We start from the raw sequence: 20377 nt of genomic DNA on the forward strand, positions 1-20377 counted from the left end.
CAAATAGAGCCATGAGACATACAGCAAGGAGGTCCAGCAAGTCTATGCTGAGCCCATCCACCATCCTTTACACTAATCCAACATTAGTTCCTTTTATTATTCTACCCACCCTCCCTCCATTCCACCACACATACCAGGGACGCCTCACTTTCTCTGCAGCCATTGCACTGTATTCTGTGTTCTGTTATTGTTTTACCTTGTTCTACCTCAATGCACTGTGTAATAAATTCATCTGTATTAACAATGTGCAAGACAAGGTTTTCACTGTACCTTGGTACATGTGACAATAATAAACCATTTCCAAGTTCCAGTTCCATGAGCTACTTGGCTGAAGAACCCTTTTCTATGCTGTTGACTCCATGTCTCTACCCCATGGGTTCCCTCACCTCCATGGCAACCTACAGTGATCCTCATAGAAAGAGGTCTTTAAGTTCATGGCCCATTTAATTAGCAATCTTGTCGTGAGAGGCCCCTTGGGTAAGAGTGACCATAATATGGTGGAATTCTTCATTAAGATGGAGAGTGACATAGTTAATTCAGAAACAAAGGTTCTGAACTTAAAGAGGGGTAACTTTGAAGGTATGAGACGTGAATTAGCTAAGATAGACTGGCAAATGACACTTAAAGTATTGAGGGTGGATATGCAATGGCAAGCATTTATAGGTTGCATGGATGAACTACAACAATTGTTCATCCCAGTTTGGCAAAAGAATAAATCAAGGAAGGTAGTGCACCCGTGGCTGCCAAGAGAAATTAGGGATAGTATCAATTCCAAAGAAGAAGCATACAAATTAGCCAGAGAAAGTGGCTCACCTGAGGACTGGGAGAAATTCAGAGTTCAGCATAGGAGGACAAAGGGCTTAATTAGGAAGGGGAAAAAAGATTATGAGAGAAAACTGGCAGGGAACATAAAAACGGACTGTAAAAGCTTTTATAGATATGTAAAAAGGAAAAGACTGGTAAAGACAAATGTAGGTCCCCTGCAGACAGAAACGGGTGAATTGATTATGGGGAGCAAGGACATGGCAGACCAATTGAATAATTACTTTGGTTCTGTCTTCACTAAGTAGGACATAAATAATCTTCCAGAAATAGTAGGGGACAGAGGGTCCAGTGAGATGGAGGAACTGAGCGAAATACACATTAGTAGGGAAGTGGTGTTAGGTAAATTGAAGGGATTGAAGGCAGATAAATCCCCAGGGCCAGATGGTCTGCATCCTAGAGTGCTTAAGGAAGTAGCCCAAGAAATAGTGGATGCATTAGTGATAATTTTTCAAAACTCGTTAGATTCTGGACTAGTTCCTGAGGATTGGAGGGTGGCTAATGTAACCCCACATTTTAAAAAAGGAGGGAGAGAGAAACCGGGGAATTATAGACCGGTTAGCCTAACGTCGGTGGTGGGGAAACTGCTGGAGTCAGTTATCAAGGATGTGATAACAGCACATTTGGAAAGCGGTGAAATGATCGGACAAAGTCAGCATGGATTTGTGAAAGGAAAATCATGTCTGACGAATCTCATAGAATTTTTTGAGGATGTAACTAGTAGAGTGGATAGGGGAGAACCAGTGGATGTGGTATATTTGGATTTTCAAAAGGCTTTTGACAAGGTCCCACACAGGAGATTAGTGTGCAAACTTAAAGCACACGGTATTGGGGGTAAGGTATTGGTGTGGGTGGAGAATTGGTTAGCAGACAGGAAGCAAAGAGTGGGAATAAACGGGAACTTTTCAGAGTGGCAGGGGGTGACTAGTGGGGTACCGCAAGGCTCAGTGCTGGGACCCCAGTTGTTTACAATATATATTAATGACTTGGATGAGGGAATTAAATGTAGCATCTCCAAGTTTGCGGATGACACGAAGGTGGGTGACGGTGTTGGCTGTGAGGAGGATGCTAAGAGGATGCAGGGTGACTTGGATAGGTTGGGTGAGTGGGCAAATTCATGGCAGATGCAATTTAATGTGGATAAATGTGAAGTTATCCACTTTGGTGGCAAAAATAGGAAAACAGATTATTATCTGAATGGTGGCCGATTAGGAAAAGGGGAGGTGCAACGAGACCTGGGTGTCATTATACACCAGTCATTGAAAGTGGGCATGCAGGTACAGCAGGCGGTGAAAAAGGCGAATGGTATGCTGGCATTTATAGCGAGAGGATTTGAGTACAGGAGCAGGGAGGTACTACTGCAGTTGTACAAGGCCTTGGTGAGACCACACCTGGAGTATTGTGTGCAGTTTTGGTCCCCTAATCTGAGGAAAGACATCCTTGCCATAGAGGGAGTACAAAGAAGGTTCACCAGATTGATTCCTGGGATGGCAGGACTTTCATATGAAGAAAGACTGGATGAACTGGGCTTGTACTCGTTGGAATTTAGAAGATTGAGGGGGGATCTGATTGAAACGTATAAAATCCTAAAGGGATTGGACAGGCTAGATGCAGGAAGATTGTTCCCGATGTTGGGGAAGTCCAGAACGAGGGGTCACAGCTTGAGGATAGAGGGGAAGCCTTTTAGGACCGAGATTAGGAAAAACTTCTTCACACAGAGAGTGGTGAATCTGTGGAATTCTCTGCCACAGGAAGCAGTTGAGGCCAGTACATTGGCTATATTTAAGAGGGAGTTAGATATGGCCCTTGTGGCCACGGGGGTCAGGGGGTATGGAGGGAAGGCTGGGGCGGGGTTCTGAGTTGGATGATCAGCCATGATCATAATAAATGGCGGTGCAGGCTCGAAGGGCCGAATGGCCTACTCCTGCAACTATTTTCTATGTTTCTATGTTTCCCATGGTTCCTACAGCCAGGAAGTGGCAGCTACAATCTGTGGAAGCAGCTGCTGTGGATACAACAATGATTATACTTTATTATTCATATCACAAGTAGGAAACCAATCTGATAATCTTAAAGAGTGAATTTTACCAAAGAGTGATTTTTTGGGGGGGGGATGTTATGGCTAACAACATTTGTTTAGCTCCTGAAATAAGATTAGACAGTTAGATTGCTAACACCCTGCTGCCAGCCCAGCACACATCTCCAACCTGTCATCCTTCCCACCCCCAAAGCCACCGCCACTCCCCAACTCACAGACACACTCTCATCCTGCACTGACCACTTTTCATCTTTTATTGCTGCTGCTTCACATACTTATTTGTTTTATTATAATAGTGTCAGTACCATTACACTGTCTTACAGAAACATGAACCTCACACTCACGCTTTTTGTCAACCAGTCAAATCTTCAGGCTGTGTCACTCAGGGACTTGTGCTGATTGTTATTTTGTGTCTGCATGTGCTGGATCATAACCATCTGTGCCCCTGTGTGACCGTATGTACCGTGCTTTATACCTTGGCCTCAGAGGAATGTAGTTTCATTTAACTGTATACATGTGTATGGCTGAATGACAATAAACTTGAACTTGAAGACTGAGTTCCAATTCCTAGACAGTCTGTCACTTTAAACACATAAACACATTCAGCTATGAAAATAACCAGAGCCATAGCGAGGAAACCGACTGTGTGGGCACAGATTCTGAACAGTTGATGAAAAATACTGTGAGTCTAAGCATTATTTTCATTCCTGTTCTCCCATTTAGATTTAACAAAATGCTAAATCCTGGATAAAATTTACTATGTTTTCCTATTTTCCAGGGAAACGGAACCAAAAACTAGGCAGCATATAAGGTTTGGATAACGACATGGACGGGAGGGGTATGGAGGGTTATGGTCCAGGTGGAACTAGGCAGAATAATAGTCCAGCATAGACTAAATGGGCTGAAAGGCCTGTTTCTGTGTTATATGACTTTAGCACAGGTTTAAAGTGAGAGGGGAAAGACATTTTTTGTTGGTAGGATAAACCAGGGTAGGTCTTACACAGTGAATGGTAGGACACTGAGGAGTGTGGTTGAACAAGGGGATCTGGAAATACAGGACAATAATTCAATGAAAGTATGTTACAGGTAGATCGGGTTGTAATGAAAGCTTTTGGCACATTGATCCTCATAAACCAAAGTATTAAGTCAGGAGATGGGATGTTAGGTTGAAGTTGTATAAGACATTGGTGAGGCTTAATTTGGAGTATTGTGTGCAGTTTTGGTCACCTACCTACAGGAAAGATGTAACTAAGGTTGAAAGAGTTCAGGGAAAATTTACAAGGATGCCATCAGGCCTGGAAGACCTGAGTTATAAGGAAAGATTGAATAGGTTAGGACCTTATTCCTTGGAATGTAAAAAATTAAGATGAGATTTGATAGAGGTATACAAAATTATGAGGGGTATAGATAGAGTAAATGCAAGCAGGCTTTTTCCATTGAGGTTGGGTGGGACTACAACCAGAGGTCATTGGTTAAGGGTAAAAGGTGAAAAGTTTAAGGGGAACACGAGGGGAAACTTCTTCACCCAGAGGGTCGTGGGAACGTGGAATGAGCTGTGGTGCAAGTGGTGCATACAAGCTCAATTTCAACATTTTGGGGAAGTTTAGGATAGTAGGGATATGGAGGGCTATTGTCCTGGTACAGGCAACGGGAGTAGGCAGTTTAAATGATTTTGGCATGGACTAGATGGACTGAAGGGCCTGTTTCTGTGATGTACTTTTCTATGACCCTATGAAAGGGGGTGGTGTGTACATGGAACGAGCTGCCAGGGAAAGTTGTTGAGGCAGGTTAAGTAACAACATTTAAAAGACAGTTGGATAAGTTCATAGATAGGAAAGGTTTAGAGCAGGGGTTCCCAACCATTTTTATGTCATGGACCCCTACCATTAACCAAGGGGTCCGTGGACCGCAGGTTAGGAACCCCTGGTTTAGAGGGATATGGGCTATACAGAGGCAAATAGAACTCGCTTAGGTGGGCACCTTGATCAGCATGGAGGAGTTGGGCCTGTTCCCATGTTGCATTAGTCCATGACTCTAAATTGGCTCATTATAGAGTGCCTCACAGTTTGCATTAAGCATCAGGGAGTAGCCAGTTTAAATGTTCAGCATGGACTAGAAGGGCCTGTTTCTGCGCTGTACTTTTCTATGACCCTATTACTTATTGTAGTTGTTTTATTTCAGTTAAATATACACTTCAAAGCCTATTTCGATTTTTTCTCTTTTTGAATGCATTTCATAATGTTGATTTAGAGTTATCAAGCACCACTGTCTGGATTGCAGAGCAATATGTAAATAATTATGTCAAAGTATCTTGCATGCTTCTGCTTTTTGTTTTGCATTTGTTCATGGAAACTACATTCTTACAATTATCGACTTCATCTGCTTGCTATGGATCTTCTGTCTACGAGGGTTAACAGCAATCTTGTGCTTAGCTGCAGTGTTGTTCAGACAAACGTGTGAACTAGCTGGGGAGCTGAAGTCAACAGGAAGTGAGTCACAGCTGGTCGTCATGAGAACCAGTGGAGAGAGGGGTCTGGAAGAAGGCATCAAGGATATCTGTAAAATAAGAATATAGAAAAGTTTGGACTACTATAACAACAGTTCATTCTAAATCACAGCTCTTGTGCCAAATGTCACTGAAAGACATTTTATCCCTTTTCTGTAATTGTTCTGAGTCATTTATTATGTGCACTTCATATGTCTCATGGGTGTGTCCCACCCTTGCACTTCCACGGAAACATTTCTCTTTTTCCTTTTGAATTAGTTATCACAAATTGACTGAAACTTCAATGGTACAATCTTCTGCTCCGGGCTCCGTGTCTGAGGGTCTGCAATGTTTACTCGGCTCTGCACTGAACTGAGGCTGAGGCTGAGGCTGTGGCTGTGGCCTGCTCCAGGCTTCGTGTCTGTGGACTCACTTTTGTTCTGAATGCTATTTGCTTACTTTCATTGCTTGCACAATTTTTTAAATCTCTCTGCACAGTGGGTGTTTGACAGTCTTTTTTTTATGGATTCCTTTGGATTTCTTTGTTTTCTAGCTGCCTGTAATGACGTGAATCTCAACGTTGTATAATGTATATAGATTTTGATAATAAGTGTACTTTGAACTTCTACAACTGAAAACTAAAGAATAAAGAATCCTACATACTTTCTGTACCTGATAAAGTGGACACAGTGTATGTTTGTGGGTTTATTTGTTCTTTTCAGTCCAGTTGTCGAATATTGTACATTGAAGTTTCACTGAATTTGTAAATTAAGTTGGCATACTGGTTTATTATTGTCCGATGTACCAAGGTACAGTGAAAAATCTGTCTTCCATCTTGTCAATATAGATACTTTCATTACACATTGCATTGATGCAGTACAAGGTAAAACAATAACAGAATAAAGTGTTACAGTTACAGAGAAAGTGCGGTGCAGGCAGACAATAAGGTGCAAGGTCATTACCAGATAGATTGTGAGGTTAAGAGTCCATTTTAGTGTACTAGGGAACGAAGTATTGCGTCTTCTCTTCCTTACTCCCCAACCAACCAAATTACATCATTTACAGCTTATCCATCAGAAAACTGGCTCCACCTTCTTTTTACCCTCTCCATCCCTCCTCCACATTCCTTTGAGATCAATACTGATTTATTACTCCTAGTTCAGACAAGGAATTGTTGACCTGAAATGTAACCATTCCTGCAGATGCTGCTTAAGACAGAAAGTGTAAAATACTGGGGATAATGTAACTAGGGGACTATTCAAGGGTCTGATAACAGCAGGACAGAAGCTTTCCTTCAGCCTGCTGATAATGTGCTTTCAGGCTTTTGTATCCTCTGCCCGATGGGAGAGGGAAGAAGAGAGAATGCTCTGGGTGGGTAAGGTCTATGATCATGTTGAATGATTCACTGAGGCAGCGAGAAATTTTGATAGAGTCCATACAGGGAAGGCTGGTTTCTGTGACGTGCTGAGCTGTGTCCATAACTCTCTGAAGTTTCTTGAGGTCTTGGGCAGAATATATAATAGTTTAGGTCAAGAAATCTTTATTGGAGTCTTTTGACAAATGTTCAGTCTGTCACCCTCTCCCCAGATGCTACCTGACCCACTGAGTATTGCCAACATTTTCTGTATTTATTGCAACTATAGGAGTCCCACTAACAGTGAAGCACGTTGGGATGACATGTGCAAGAGGTTATACCTACACTCAGTGCCTACTTTACTAGGTACACCTGTACACCTGCTCATTAATGCAAATATCTCAACAGCCAGTCATATGGCGGCAACTCAATGCATAAAAGCATGCAAGCATGGTTAGGATGTTCAGTTGTTATTCAGACCAAACAACAGGATGGGAAAGAAATGTGATCTCAGTGACTTTGATCATGGATTAATTGTTGGTGCCAGATGGGGTGGTTTGAGTATCTCAGAAACAGTTGATCTCATGGGATTTTCATGCACAACAGTTTCTAGAGTTTACAGAGAATGGTGCGAGAAACAATAAAGCATCCAGCAAGCAACATATTTGTGGGTGTAATTGTCTTGTTTATGAGGAAGGTCAGAGGAGAATTGCCATACTGTTTCACATGACAGTAGCTCAAATAACCATGTGTCACAACAGTGGTATGCAGAAGAGCATCCCTGCACATGACAAACTTTGAAGTGGATGGGCAAGAGCAGCAGAAGACCACACTGGGCTCTACTCCTGTACCTAACAAACTGGCCACTGAATGCACACTACTGTAATAATTTTATGTATTGCACTGTACTGCTGCCGCAAAAAAAAATCAAATATCATGACATATGAGTGATTTCATGACATTTCAAGATATGGGTCTTTATTGTGGACTGAGAGAGGGAAGGGGCAGGAGGAAGGGAATCACGGATGAGAGGAGGGGAGGGAGTGGGAAGCACCAGAAAGACTTTCTGCAATGATCGATAAACCAATGATTTTGAATCAAATGACTTTGCCTGGGGTCTCAGGGCTTGGTACGTCTGCACCCACACCACTCCCCGCCCTTGGCACTCCTTCTCTGCCACATGTCCAACACTCTTCCTGTGGCGCTCCACCCTCACCATTCCCAACATCCTTTGCTCCCGCCAGATTTACAAACTCACTCTCCTCTCTACAAGCACAGTAATGTATAAAATCTTAGACACCCTAGCTATATATATATGTGCCTAATACTTTTGCACAGTACCGTATGTAGTAACATCCATAATTTCACGACATCCCAAGTGATTTACTGGCAATGAAACACTAATAGTTGCAATATAAACACTTAACAAATCAGGTAGCATCTGCGGCGGGAGAGGGAGGTTGAACATTTGTCAAAAGATTCGAATAAAGACCTGAATAATTAATGCTCTTTTTGTTGCACAAATGCTGCCTAACCTTCAAGATTCAAGATTATTTAAAGTCATTTCCAATACCCAAGTGTAAAGGAAAACAAAATAATTGTTACTCTAGATCCGATGCAGCACAAAAAATACAATAATTAATAAAATAATAACTAAAAACACAATAAATAAATATAAGATAGCTTATATACAATACTATGCAGAAGTATTGGGCACCCTAGATTTTTTATACGGTTTCAGATGGTCTGGCCTCCACAGAGCCCTGATCTCAACATCATCGAGGCTGTCTGGATTATCTAGAGAGACAGAAGGAAACGAGACAGCAAGTCTGCAGAAGATCTGCAGCAAGTTTTCTAAGATGCTTGGAATAACCTATCAGCTGACTTTTTTAATAAAATTGCACGACAGTGTACTTAAGAGAATTGATGCAGTTTTAAAGGCAAAGGGTGGTGACACCAAATATTGACTTGATTTAGATTTTTACTGCTTAGTAAGTTTTTTTGATACTTAGAAACTTTTCAATTCATTATTGTTGAAAGCATCTTTGCTTTACAGATTTTGTTGCATGTGCCAAAGACTTTATACATAGATTGACTGCATGTCAATAAAGTAATGCTAGGCACAGGAGTGTCTGTACGTAAGGTGACTGACGGGAAATGATAAAGTAGTGGAGGTGTTGATCAGCCTGACAGCTTGGGGAAAGTAACTGATTTTGAGTCTGGTGTTCCTGGCCGAGATGCAACGTAGCCTCCTCAAAGTAAATTTATTATCAAAGTATGTGTATCTCACCACATACTATCCTAAGATTCATTGTCTTGCAGTGAACAAAGAAATGCCGTAGAGTTAATGAAAATTATACATAAACAAAGACAAGCAACCAATGTGCAAAAGAAGACAAGCTGTGCAAATACAAGATATTGATAATAATAAATCAATAAATACATAATACTGAGAATATGAGTTGCAGACATCTTGTAAGCAAGTCAATAGGCTGTGGAGTCAGTTTAGTTTAAGGTGAATGAAGTTATCACGTTGGATCAGGAGCCTAATGGTTTTATGGGAATAAATGTTCCAGAACTTGGTGGTGTGGGACCTCCTTTCCGATGGCAGCAGCAAAAAGGGAGCATGGCCTGGGTGGAGGAGAACTTGCTGAGTGCTTTCAGCATCTTCTGTTTTTGTAATGACAGGTTAATAGTGGAGGTAAAAGAAGCCACACTGACAAAATGGGTCAAATTACCTTCTGAAGTGCTCATCTCATCTATAATTTGAACTTACAGCATCATTGTCTGGAATTATATATACGATATTAAATATCTGTGTGGCGGGGTGGAGATATATCTCTACCAAATGAGACGCAAGTCGCTCCTTCCCTCTGCTAGCCTGCAGGTCACCCTTGTGCAAGATGTAGCCCCCCCCACCTCCGATCGGGGTCACGTGAAGCCATGGGTGCAGGTAATGGATGGTTATATGAGCAGCCGGTGCATATCAGACGTCCTGGTTATGCAACCACTGATGCCAGGCAGACAGTCTCTGAAGAGTACTGATAATGGCTGGGGTCACCCATCTTATAAAGACACTGCCCAGAAGAAGGCAATGACAAACCACTTCTGTAGAAAAATTTGCCAAGAACAATCATGGTTATGGAAAGACCATGATTGCCCACGTCACACGACTGGGTACATAATGAACAAAGAAACATTAAATACCATCATCAAACAAGTTGAATACTCACCAGTTCTTCATCTTCACTCTCAGTTCCCCCTAAACTTAAAGAATTGTGCCGCTCAGCAAGGACAGCACACTGTGGGATGGAAACAGAAAGAGAGTCAATCAAGGGAAAAGGTTGGCTAATACAAGAGATTCTGCAGATGCTGGGAATCTTGAATATCAGACACAGAATGCCGGAGGAACTCAGCAAGACAGCATCTATAGAGAGGAATAAACAGTCAATATTTCATGTAGAGAAAGGCTTGGCTTTATTTATTCAACTGTTTATTCCCCTCTGTAGATGCTGCCTGACTTGCTGAGTTGCTCCAGCATCTTGTTGCTTGGGTTTCCAGAATCTGCAGATTTTCTCTTGTTTGTGCCAGTGTCTAACTAGGTACGTACATGCAGAACCATCAGTGGGAGCATTCACTTGTGCCAGTATCTAACTAGGTACATGCAAAACCATCAGTGGAAACAGATTTCTCAGGCTTCTGTGAACTTATAAGATGTTGGTGAGGCTGCACTTGGAGTACTGTGTACAATTTTCGTCACCCTGTTATGGGAAAGATGTTACCGAACTAAGAGAATGTAAAGAACATTTGTCAGGATGATGCCTGGACTTATGGGCCTGAGTTACTAGGAGAGGTTGTGCAGACTAAGAGTTTGTTCCCTGGAATGTAGGAGATGCAGGGTGACCTGATACTGGTATATATGACCATGAGGGGCCTAGGCAAGGTGAAAGTCTTCTTCCCAGGGAGGATGCATCGAGAACAGGGGGGTTTGGTTTATAATTGAAGGTGCAAGACTAAACAGGGACATTGGGGCAGCCTCCTCACACAAAGGGTAGTGTGCACTTGGAAAGAGCTGCCAGAAATAGTGCTTGAGACAGGAACATTAGCAACATTTAAAAGCCACTTAGATAACTGGTAGGATAGGAGAGGTTTATAGGGCAAGGGGCCAAACGCGGGTGGATGGGTGTAGCTCACTGAGCAACACAACTAGCAAGGACGAGCTGGGCCAAAGGGCCAGTTTCCTTGTTGTATGACTGTTTGACATGGAGATTTTTCCAATGTTCCTTTAAGGCCACAGATTACTGGACAGACTGGATCAAAGTTCTAAGGTCCACACAACATTTATGAAGAAAAATTGGCCATTTCTAGACGGCCAGTTCACTTGGCTGGCAAGAAGAATCAACACAGCAACTTTATGAAGCAAGCAGACAGGTTTGGCCTTGATGGACTCACCCCGCCCTCTCACACCCTCTCCATTCACCAGAGAACCCTGCTCTACCTTCGGCGTTGAACACCTCAGGACTGCATGAAGAGAAGACATTTCTGGAGGACTCCTGGGCAGCCCGTCGTCCTCGGACATCGTGCCCGCATCCTCGTTCTTTACGGAAGGGATCACCATGCCGGGGGAAGACAGTCGGATGTTCTGTTCAAGTTGTAGCTGAGAGAAAGCAATGGCTAATCACTGAACGTAAGTTTTCATACCATTGTCCTCTTGATTTCCCAGTGCTTCACCGGCACCAGGCTGCCGCCAACCCACCATCAAGGATAAATATACAGGAAAAAGTCCAGCAATATCATGAAAGATCTCTCCACCCAGCTCAGGCACTGTTTGTCCCACTCCCATCAAGGAGGAGGCTACATGTAACATCCACACCAGGATCACCAGACACAAAAACAGTTACTTCCCCGAAGTCATCAGGCCGATCAACACCTCCACCCAGTACCCTACCCCACCACTACATACACGTCACCTGGCGTCACTTTACATACATAAAGTCTGTGTACATAACAGTTACTGTATACTGTGTTTTATAGGATTGATTTTAAATTTATATTTATTGTGTTTATTTAAAATTCTGTTTTTTTTATGCTACATCAGATCGGAGTGACAATCATTCAATTCTTCACTATTGAATCATTCATTCTTCACTATTGAATCATTCATTCTTCACTATTGAATCATTCATTCTTGACTATTGAAGAATGACATCAAGCTACCTTGAATGTTGAATCTTGAATCTAAATGGCAGAAAAGTTGTACCCTTTCTGCTTCCTCTGGACTCAAGTTAACAACTGGTTCACCTGTGGTGATCATTTTTACTAGCAACAGCTGGACCATGCATCCTTACAGGAATATTTGGGCGCCACGGTGGCGTAGTGGTCAGTGCGACACTATTACAACTTGGGGCGTTGGAGTTCGGAGTTCAATTCTGGCATCCTCTGTAAAGAATTTGTACATCCTCCTCATGGAATGCATGGGTTTCCTCCAGGTGCTTGGGTTTCCTCCCACAGTCCAAAGACATATTGGTTAGTAGGTTAATACGTCAATGTAAATTGGCCTGTAGGTTTAAATTGGTGGGCTGCTGGGTGGTGTGGCTCAAAGGGCCAGAAGGGCCTATTCCGCTTTGTATCTCTAAATAAATAAACACATGAGAAACCACTGCATTTCACTATCGGAATATTACTCGTGGACTCAAATTGTGATTCAGGTGAATAATCAGCAGTTACCATACATCAAACTTACAGCATGAGGAAAGGCCACTCTCCTTGCTAGACTCGATGTGGTACCAGTCTGCTGCTTTAGCTGCTGAACAGCACTTCGCAGTGGCAAGGCCTGGGTTCTGATGCCAGGCATGATCCGCTGTTTGAACGCCGGCCCAATAGTCTGGAAAGGCAGGCTGTCAGGACCGGAGGCCAGAGTTGGGCTGATTCCGTTCACTTTCCTATAATACTCACTCCTCTCCATGACATTGAGGTTGTGAGACTGCCCAGCTGCTGAGCTTTGTGTCTACCAGCTTCGCAGCCATTTGCCCCGCTAATATGATAACTGAGACCGAGGATCTGGGCCTACTTTGGGCAGCTCTGGGGATTCGGATCTAAGAACTCAATTTGGTCTGGAATGCTGTGCTCGTTTCTATTGTTTGTATGATTTGTTTTTTTTTCTCTTTCTCTGCACATTGGGTGTTGGTCTTTATTTTTTTATTGGGCTCTTTTGGGTTTCCTGCTTTGTGGCTGCCTGTAAGCAGACAAATCTCAATGTTTTATAATTTTTACATTCTTTGATAATAAATGTACTTGAATCTTGACTGAGTGACAGCTTTAGTTCACTGCACTCACGTTTGATTTTAGCTCGATTGCACTCAGTTTGATTTTAGTTCGATGCACTCAGTTTAATTTAGTTCGGTCGCACTCAGTTTAATTTAGTTCAATGCGCTCTGTTTGATTTTAGTTCGATGCACTCAGTTTGATTTTCAATTCAAAGCACTCAGTTTGATTTTAGTTCGATTGCACTCAGTTTGATTTTAGTTTGATGCACTCAGTTTGATTTTAGTTCGATTGCACTCAGTTTGATTGCACTCATGAATATTGACTTCTCTAACTTCCACTAATGCCCCACCTCCCCCTCGTACCCAATCTGTTATTTATTTATATACACACATTCTTTCTCTCTCTCTCCTTTTTCTCCCTCTGTCCCTCTGACTATACCCCTTGCCCATCCTCTGGGCTTTTCCCCCCTCTCCCTTTTCTTTCTCCCGAGGCCTCCTGTCCCATGATCCTCTCATATCCCTTTTGCCAATCAGCTGTCCAGCTCTTGGCTCCATCCCTCCCCCTCCTGTCTTCTCCTATCATTTCGGATCTCCCCCTCCCCTCCCCCTCCCACTTTCAAATCTCTTACTAGCTCTTCTTTCAGTTAGTCCTGACGAAGGGTCTTGGCCTGAAGCGTCGACTGTACCTCTTCCTATAGATGCTGCCTGGCCTGCTGCGTTCACCAGCAACTTTGATGTGTGTTGCACTCAGTTTGATTTTAGCTCGATTGCACTCAGTTTGATTTTAGTTTGATGCACTCAGTTTGATTTTAGTTTGATTGCACTCAGTTTGATTTTAGTTTGATGCAGAGGGATTCCTTTAGCCAGAGGGTGGTGAATCTGTGGAATTCATTGGCACAGAGAGCTGTGGAGGCCAAGTCATTGGGTTAAAGTGGAGGTTAGTATTTTCTTGATTAGTCAGGGCGTGAAAGGTTATGGGGAAAAGGTGGGAGAATGGAGTTGACAGGGATAATAGAACAGCCATGATGGAATGGCAGACAGACTCGATGGGCCTAATTCTGCTCCTATGTCTTATGGTTTTATGGAATTGCTTTATCCAACAAGTTGTGGAAATTTTCAGTTGATTCAGGACCCCAACGTTGTTCAGGAGGCAGAGATGTCTAGAATTTCCCCCATCTTTGTGCAGTAAACAAAGGTCAGCCCAGCTTCATTTTGAACGTTATACCCCATTGTTTTTGGCTTGCCCACGACCAATCATTCATCTCTGACCACTCTAAGCCATTAATTTCTCAAATCATCATTTAAAACTGATGATACTTTTCACACTTCCCTGAGCATCTGGAATCAACTGTGATGTAAAGTGCTAAGAGGTAGAATTAGCTGGGAATTGATTGGAAACTGGCAATAAATAACATAATGGACCAATTTGTCTTCTATACTTTCTCAACACTCACCTGTAAAGCTTTCACCCTGCCAGCCACATTTTCCTGGGACACTCCTCGAACTGACACTGACTCCGAGATGGATAGTTCAGGGATGAAAATACTGTCATGCGAGAAAGCTCTGCTTCCGATATTACTTTGGGAGCTGAAATAATAAATATTAATGAATTTAACTTCACAGTTTATCAGATAATAGATAATCACAAATATGCTTGAAGTCAGAACTCTGGTCAATCTCTCTTCTCCCCACTGCCATCAGGCAGAAGATTCAAAAGCCTGAAAGCACACATTACCAAACTCAAAGACAGCTGCAATGTGCTGTTATAAAAGTCTTGAATGACGTTATAAAGATGAACACTCGATCTCTCAGTCAACGTTATCATGGCCCTCGCATCTCATTGTCTACCTGCACTGCACTTTCCCTGTAACTATATTTTACATTCTGTTACTACTTTCCCCTTTGTGCTATCTCCATGTACTTCTGTATGGAATTACCTGTCTAGATTGCATTCAGAGCAAAGATTTTCACTGTATCTCGGTACACATGACAATAATGGACTAATTAAAAAACATTTCTTTTTTTTAATCTAACGTTGGTAACTGTCATTTGTTATATTAGATGAATAATATTGCATGCATATTGTTGGACTGGGGTGTAGAATTATCTTTCTTGTAGTTCAACTTTCCAAAGCCTGCTAGTATTTTTGTACAATCATCTGTATAAAGGTAATTCTTCAGTGAATTTTCCAGTAATTATGGTGCAGTTGCATTTGTATTTTTCTAAAAACCTCTAAGTTTACAGTTGCAGGTGTCATGCTACTTGAATCTGGCTGTTTTATAGGTGAATCGTTATCATTGAAAGTTTCGTTATCTCTAGTCTGAGTATGGGAAGACCACGAGTACTTTTTCCTTTGCCTTCTTCTCTTTGTTTTCTCAGCACTTTCTCATTCACTTTCCTCTCTTGTAACACTTAATAAAAGGGCCGTAAGCAAAACGTTTTATGACTCCTTATTAACCATCCTCATTGCACCATCTCAGATCGCAAGACCCTGCAGCGGATAGTGAGGTCAGCTGAGAAGATCATCGGGGTCTCTCTTCCCACCATTACAGACATTTACACCACACGCTGCATCCGTAAAGCAAACAGCATTATGAAGGACCCCACGTACCCCTCATACAAACTCTTCTCCTTCCTGCCATCTGGCAAAAGGTACCGAAGCATTCGGGCTGTCACGACCAGACTGTGTAACAGTTGCTTCTCCCAAGTCATCAGACTCCTCAATACCCAGAGTCTGGACTGACACCAACCTACTGCCCTCTACTGTGCCTATTGACTTGTTTATTATTTATTGTAATGCCTGCACTGTTTTGTGCACTTTGTGCACTCCTGGGTAGGTCTGTAGTCTAGTGTAGTTGTGCGTTGTTTTACGTAGTTCAGTGTAGTTTTTGTAATGTTCATGTAGCACCATGGTCCTGAAAAACATTGTCTCATTTTTACTATGTTCTGTACCAGCAGTTATGGTCGAAATGACAATAAAAAGTGACTTGACTTGACTTGACTTCTGAAGAACTTTGGATCATAAAAACATCAGGATCCAACAATGGATTACCCCTTCTCATGACACTAGTACAGTCCTGTGCAAAAGTCTTACGCACGTAGCCTGGGTGCCTAAGACTTTTGCACAGTACTGTAGTAATTTTATGTATTGCACTGTACAACTACCGTGAAAAAAAAACAAATTTCATGACATATGTGAGTGATGATAAACCTGATTCTGATATGGGTCTATTGTGGACTGAGACTGGTGAGGGGCAGGGAGAGGGGAATCATGTTTAGGAAAAGAGGAAGAGAGAGGGGAGGGAGCAGGAAGCCTCAAATGGACATTCTGTAATGATCAATAAACCAACTGTTTGCAATCTAATTACCTTACCTGGTGTCTTAGGGCTGGTGTCTACACCCGCACCATCCCCCTCCCCTGGCACTCCTTCTCTGTTCCTCCTGTGGCACTCCACCCTCTTCATTCCCAACATCCTTCGCTGCTGCCAGATTTACAAACCTGCTCTCCGCTCCACGTTAACATATACAGTACTGTGTAAAAGTCTTAAGCACCCTAGCAATATAGTCTAAGACTTCTGCACAGGACTGTATGTTGCCCTCTTTATGTTGTATTACGGTGGATTCCACTTAATTGGGCACATCAAGGCCATACGTTTTGGCCCAATTAAGCGGCTTCCCTAAGTAGCCAAACTTCCATGGAGATAACTAAAAAGTTACATAAAGACAAGCCAAGTAACAAATTAAGTATTTAAATGAAAATACAGAACAAGTTAAAGCACTACCAGTACCAGTGTAGAAAACTGTATATTCGTTCCTAATACTTATTGATGGAAGAATTCATCCCCATTGTGTTCTTTTGATTGTAAATGAACAAAATCTGCGCAGACACCTAGTCTAGATAATGGACTACCTTCATTCAATGCTGTTGACAATTGCATCCTCCAAATATTCATTTTAATTGTAACATTTAAGATGATTATTGATACCATCAAATTCTTTGTAATTCCTAACTTGTTGAAGTAGTAAAATCATTTCATTTTCACTCCTGGCCTTTTCTGGCATCTCTAAGCCTGAATGCTTGAAACTGCAGTGAGCAAAATGGTTTTGAATTGTCTTATGGCTTATTTCTCACCAACTATCAGTGACAAAAATCACTGCTTTTTGACCACAAACACATGCAACTGACGCTATTTAAAAACTGTTCACTCAAAGCACGGCGTAGCAAGTGCATGCAACTGACACAAGTTAGAAACAGTTTCCAATTAAGTGACATTGTGTCCCAAATAAATAAGGGAATCCCAGCTATTTTCTTAATTAATTTGTGTTCTTTAAGTGTTGTCCCAAATAAGGAACTGCCCCGATTAATTGATGGCCCAATGAACCAGAATCCACTTATCTTATAAGAATACCTTTTCCCAATCTTGTTTAATCTTAAATAAAGGATGCTTATCCCATTGTAAGCGTCCTTTATTTAAGATTAAACAAGATTGGGAAAAGGAACTTAATTTGACTTTTATGACGGAGGACTAGACGCGGATTCTGAAGTTGGTTGACTCTTCTTCGATCTGTGTTAGTCATTCACTGATTCAATTTAAAATTGTACATTGTTACTATTTGATGAAGGAGATATTGTCTAAAATGTTCCCTAATGTTGATAGTTACACTGCGATAGATGTAAAACTGAGACAGCTACACTAACACACATGTTTTGGTTCTGTTCTATACTGGAACAGTTCTGGAAGTCAGTTTTTTCTACAATTCTAAAGCACTTAAAATTAATTTACAACCTAACAAATTAACTGTGCTTTTTGGAATAATTCCTCAAAGTATCCACGGTATCTTTTTGTCTGACAAACATGTTATTGCATTTGATACATTGATAGCTAGTAGGGCCATTTTGTTGAAGTGGAAGGATACGTCGGATCCCATTTTGTCACAATGATTCTCTCAAGTGATGCTATGTCTTAGTTTGGAGAAAATTAGAAGTCGAACCTTTGAACCTATGTTTGATTTTGAGAAAAGATGGGGTTCATTTGCTCGTTACTCTCATTTGAGTTAACTGATAGATTTCCTCCACAATCTAATTGTAAATTTTTAGTACATTTTTTTTCTTGCTGGCGGTTTGATGTTTATCTTTAGAAGCTTTTTGTATGATGCATGGCTCCGGGGTTGAACACCTAATGGGGTTTTTTCTCACTTTTCTTTGCTTTAGTAGAGTTTTTCCCTCTTTTTTGTCACCAAAATTTTTTCAATCTTTAAAACAAAGTTTTTTTTTCTTGAGACATTGTAAGTGTTGTCTACTTCGATGTACTCTTGATAATTTTGGATAATAATAATAAAAACATTTGAAAAGAAAGAATATCTTGTAAGACCGTAAGATATAGGCCCTGTATCCCTTCATTCCCTGATTAATCACGAATCTGTCAACCTCTGCCTTAAATATACCCAATGACTCAGCCTCCACAGCTGCCTGTGCAAAGAATTCCACAGATTCATCATTCTCTAACTAAAGAAATTCCTCCTCATCAACGTTGTAACAGGATGCCCCTCTGTTCTGAAGCTGTGTCCTTTGGTCTTGGACTCCACCTTCACAGGAAACATCCTCTCCACATCCACTCTACTGAGGCCTTTCAACATTCAAGGGGTTTCAATGAGGCCACTCCTCATTCTTCTAAATTCCAATAAGTACAGGCTCAGAGCTATCAGACGCTCTCCATATGACAAGCCATTCAATCCTGGAATCATTTTCATGAAACTCCTTTGAACCCTCTCCAGCTTCAGCACATCCTTTCTAAGATGAGGGGAATAAACTTGCTCACAATACTCCAGGTAAGACCTCACCAGTGCTTTATAAAGCATCAGATTTACATTGTTGTTTTTATATTCTAGTCCTCTCAAAATGAATGCTAACATTGCATTTTCCTGCCTCACCACAGACTCAACATGCAAATTAATCTTTAGGGAATCCTGCGCAAGGTCTAGCAAGTCCCTTTGCACCCCAGCTTTGTCTGTTTTCTCTCCATTTAGAAAATAGTCTATGCTTTTATTGTGCTTTTATGATTCATGCACTGAAAAATGCACCAGTCCAACAGATTTTCTCTTCTTCACCACATGCAATCTCCAGCCCCGTGCCTAATGCTGGCATTGCTAGTAATGTCTGTGTTGCAGATGTGAATCTCGGGAACTAAACTGTCGTCTGACGCAGGTACAAGAATGCTATCGACAAGCTGCAGCTGACACTCACAATGCCAAGAACAAGAACGGGGACTGAGACCAACATTTCAAGAACAGGCCGAATGGTCTCCCAACAGAAAATAGTCGTAGACGTGTGATCAATCAAGTCGAGTATGATGTTCTCCCAAGGGGTTATTTCTTTAATGGAGAATGCCTGTGCGTGACTTGGTTTAACGTGGGGAGGCTGATACATGGGTGGCCACCACACTGTCCTTGACAGATCAGAGGTCAGGGTCCAGTGGAATGGCGTGCAGGACAACTGGGGACCCTTCGCAGCTGCAGTCTTCCTTCCTCCACCTTCACTGCTGTTGTGATCATCTTCCTCCAGCTCCATCTTTGACGTCTCGGTTGGATCGGTCCCTTTGTGGAACCTTCACCCACCATGGCTGACCCAACCAGGAGTGAAGTTACAGACGGTGTCGCTGTTGGGACCTCAGGAACTCACAGGCCTCCCCACCACCACAAGGTGGTGATCTCCTGAGAAGAGGCAGGAAATACGTCTTAAATGTGCCATCAGTCTGTGAAGTATTATTGCTGTATTTCACAGGGTCACCCACTCTGTATGGGTTTAACCCTCCACTAAACTACTGTAGAATTCAGCAGGAAATTCACAGCTGTAAATTATTCTTCGCCAACATTCCCTGAGTTCACCTCCCTCTGGTCAACAAGACTTCTCCTGAATAACAGACTCAAAATGCTGGAGGAACTCAGCAGGTCAGGCAGCATCTATGGAGAGGAATAAACAGTCAACTCCATAGATGCTGCCTGAGCTGCTGAATTCCTCCAGCACTTTGTACATTTTACAGTCTTTTCCAGACTTTCAGCATCTGCTGTATCTCTTGTGTTTATTCCTTCTGAGTTTCAAATCGCGTTCCAAACAGGCACCATCAGGCTCAAGGACAGCTTCTACCCTGATGTTATAAGACTTCTGAACACACGTCTTGGATGATAAAGATGAACTCTCTGTAACTCAATCTACCTCATCATGGCCCTTATCTTGTTTGTCTAGCTGAACTGCACCTTCTCCATAACAGCATGCTAATATTCTTTTTCTTTTTGCACTATCTCGACGTAGTTAGAAGTGGAAATGTCTTCCTATTTTCAATCATAATCTTAAACTCATCCATTTGGTAATTTCATGATCTTCACCTTGTTTGAAGTGGTCATATTTTCAGGTG

The 20377-nt window shown here is 41.9% G+C and overlaps 1 protein-coding gene across 1 annotated transcript in view; it reads right to left on the minus strand.

Annotated features, from left to right (window-relative positions):
* Positions 1 to 20377, minus strand: part of LOC140204364 (uncharacterized) — a 94436-nt gene that overhangs the window by 17558 nt on the left and 56501 nt on the right. The window contains 4 exon segments of the mRNA XM_072271041.1: positions 5225 to 5416; positions 9933 to 10001; positions 11198 to 11356; positions 14420 to 14552. Coding sequence (XP_072127142.1) covers positions 5225 to 5416; positions 9933 to 10001; positions 11198 to 11356; positions 14420 to 14552 — 553 coding nt within the window.

The sequence above is a fragment of the Mobula birostris genome, chromosome 10 (assembly GCF_030028105.1).
Source record: "Mobula birostris isolate sMobBir1 chromosome 10, sMobBir1.hap1, whole genome shotgun sequence".
NCBI lineage: Eukaryota > Metazoa > Chordata > Chondrichthyes > Myliobatiformes > Myliobatidae > Mobula > Mobula birostris.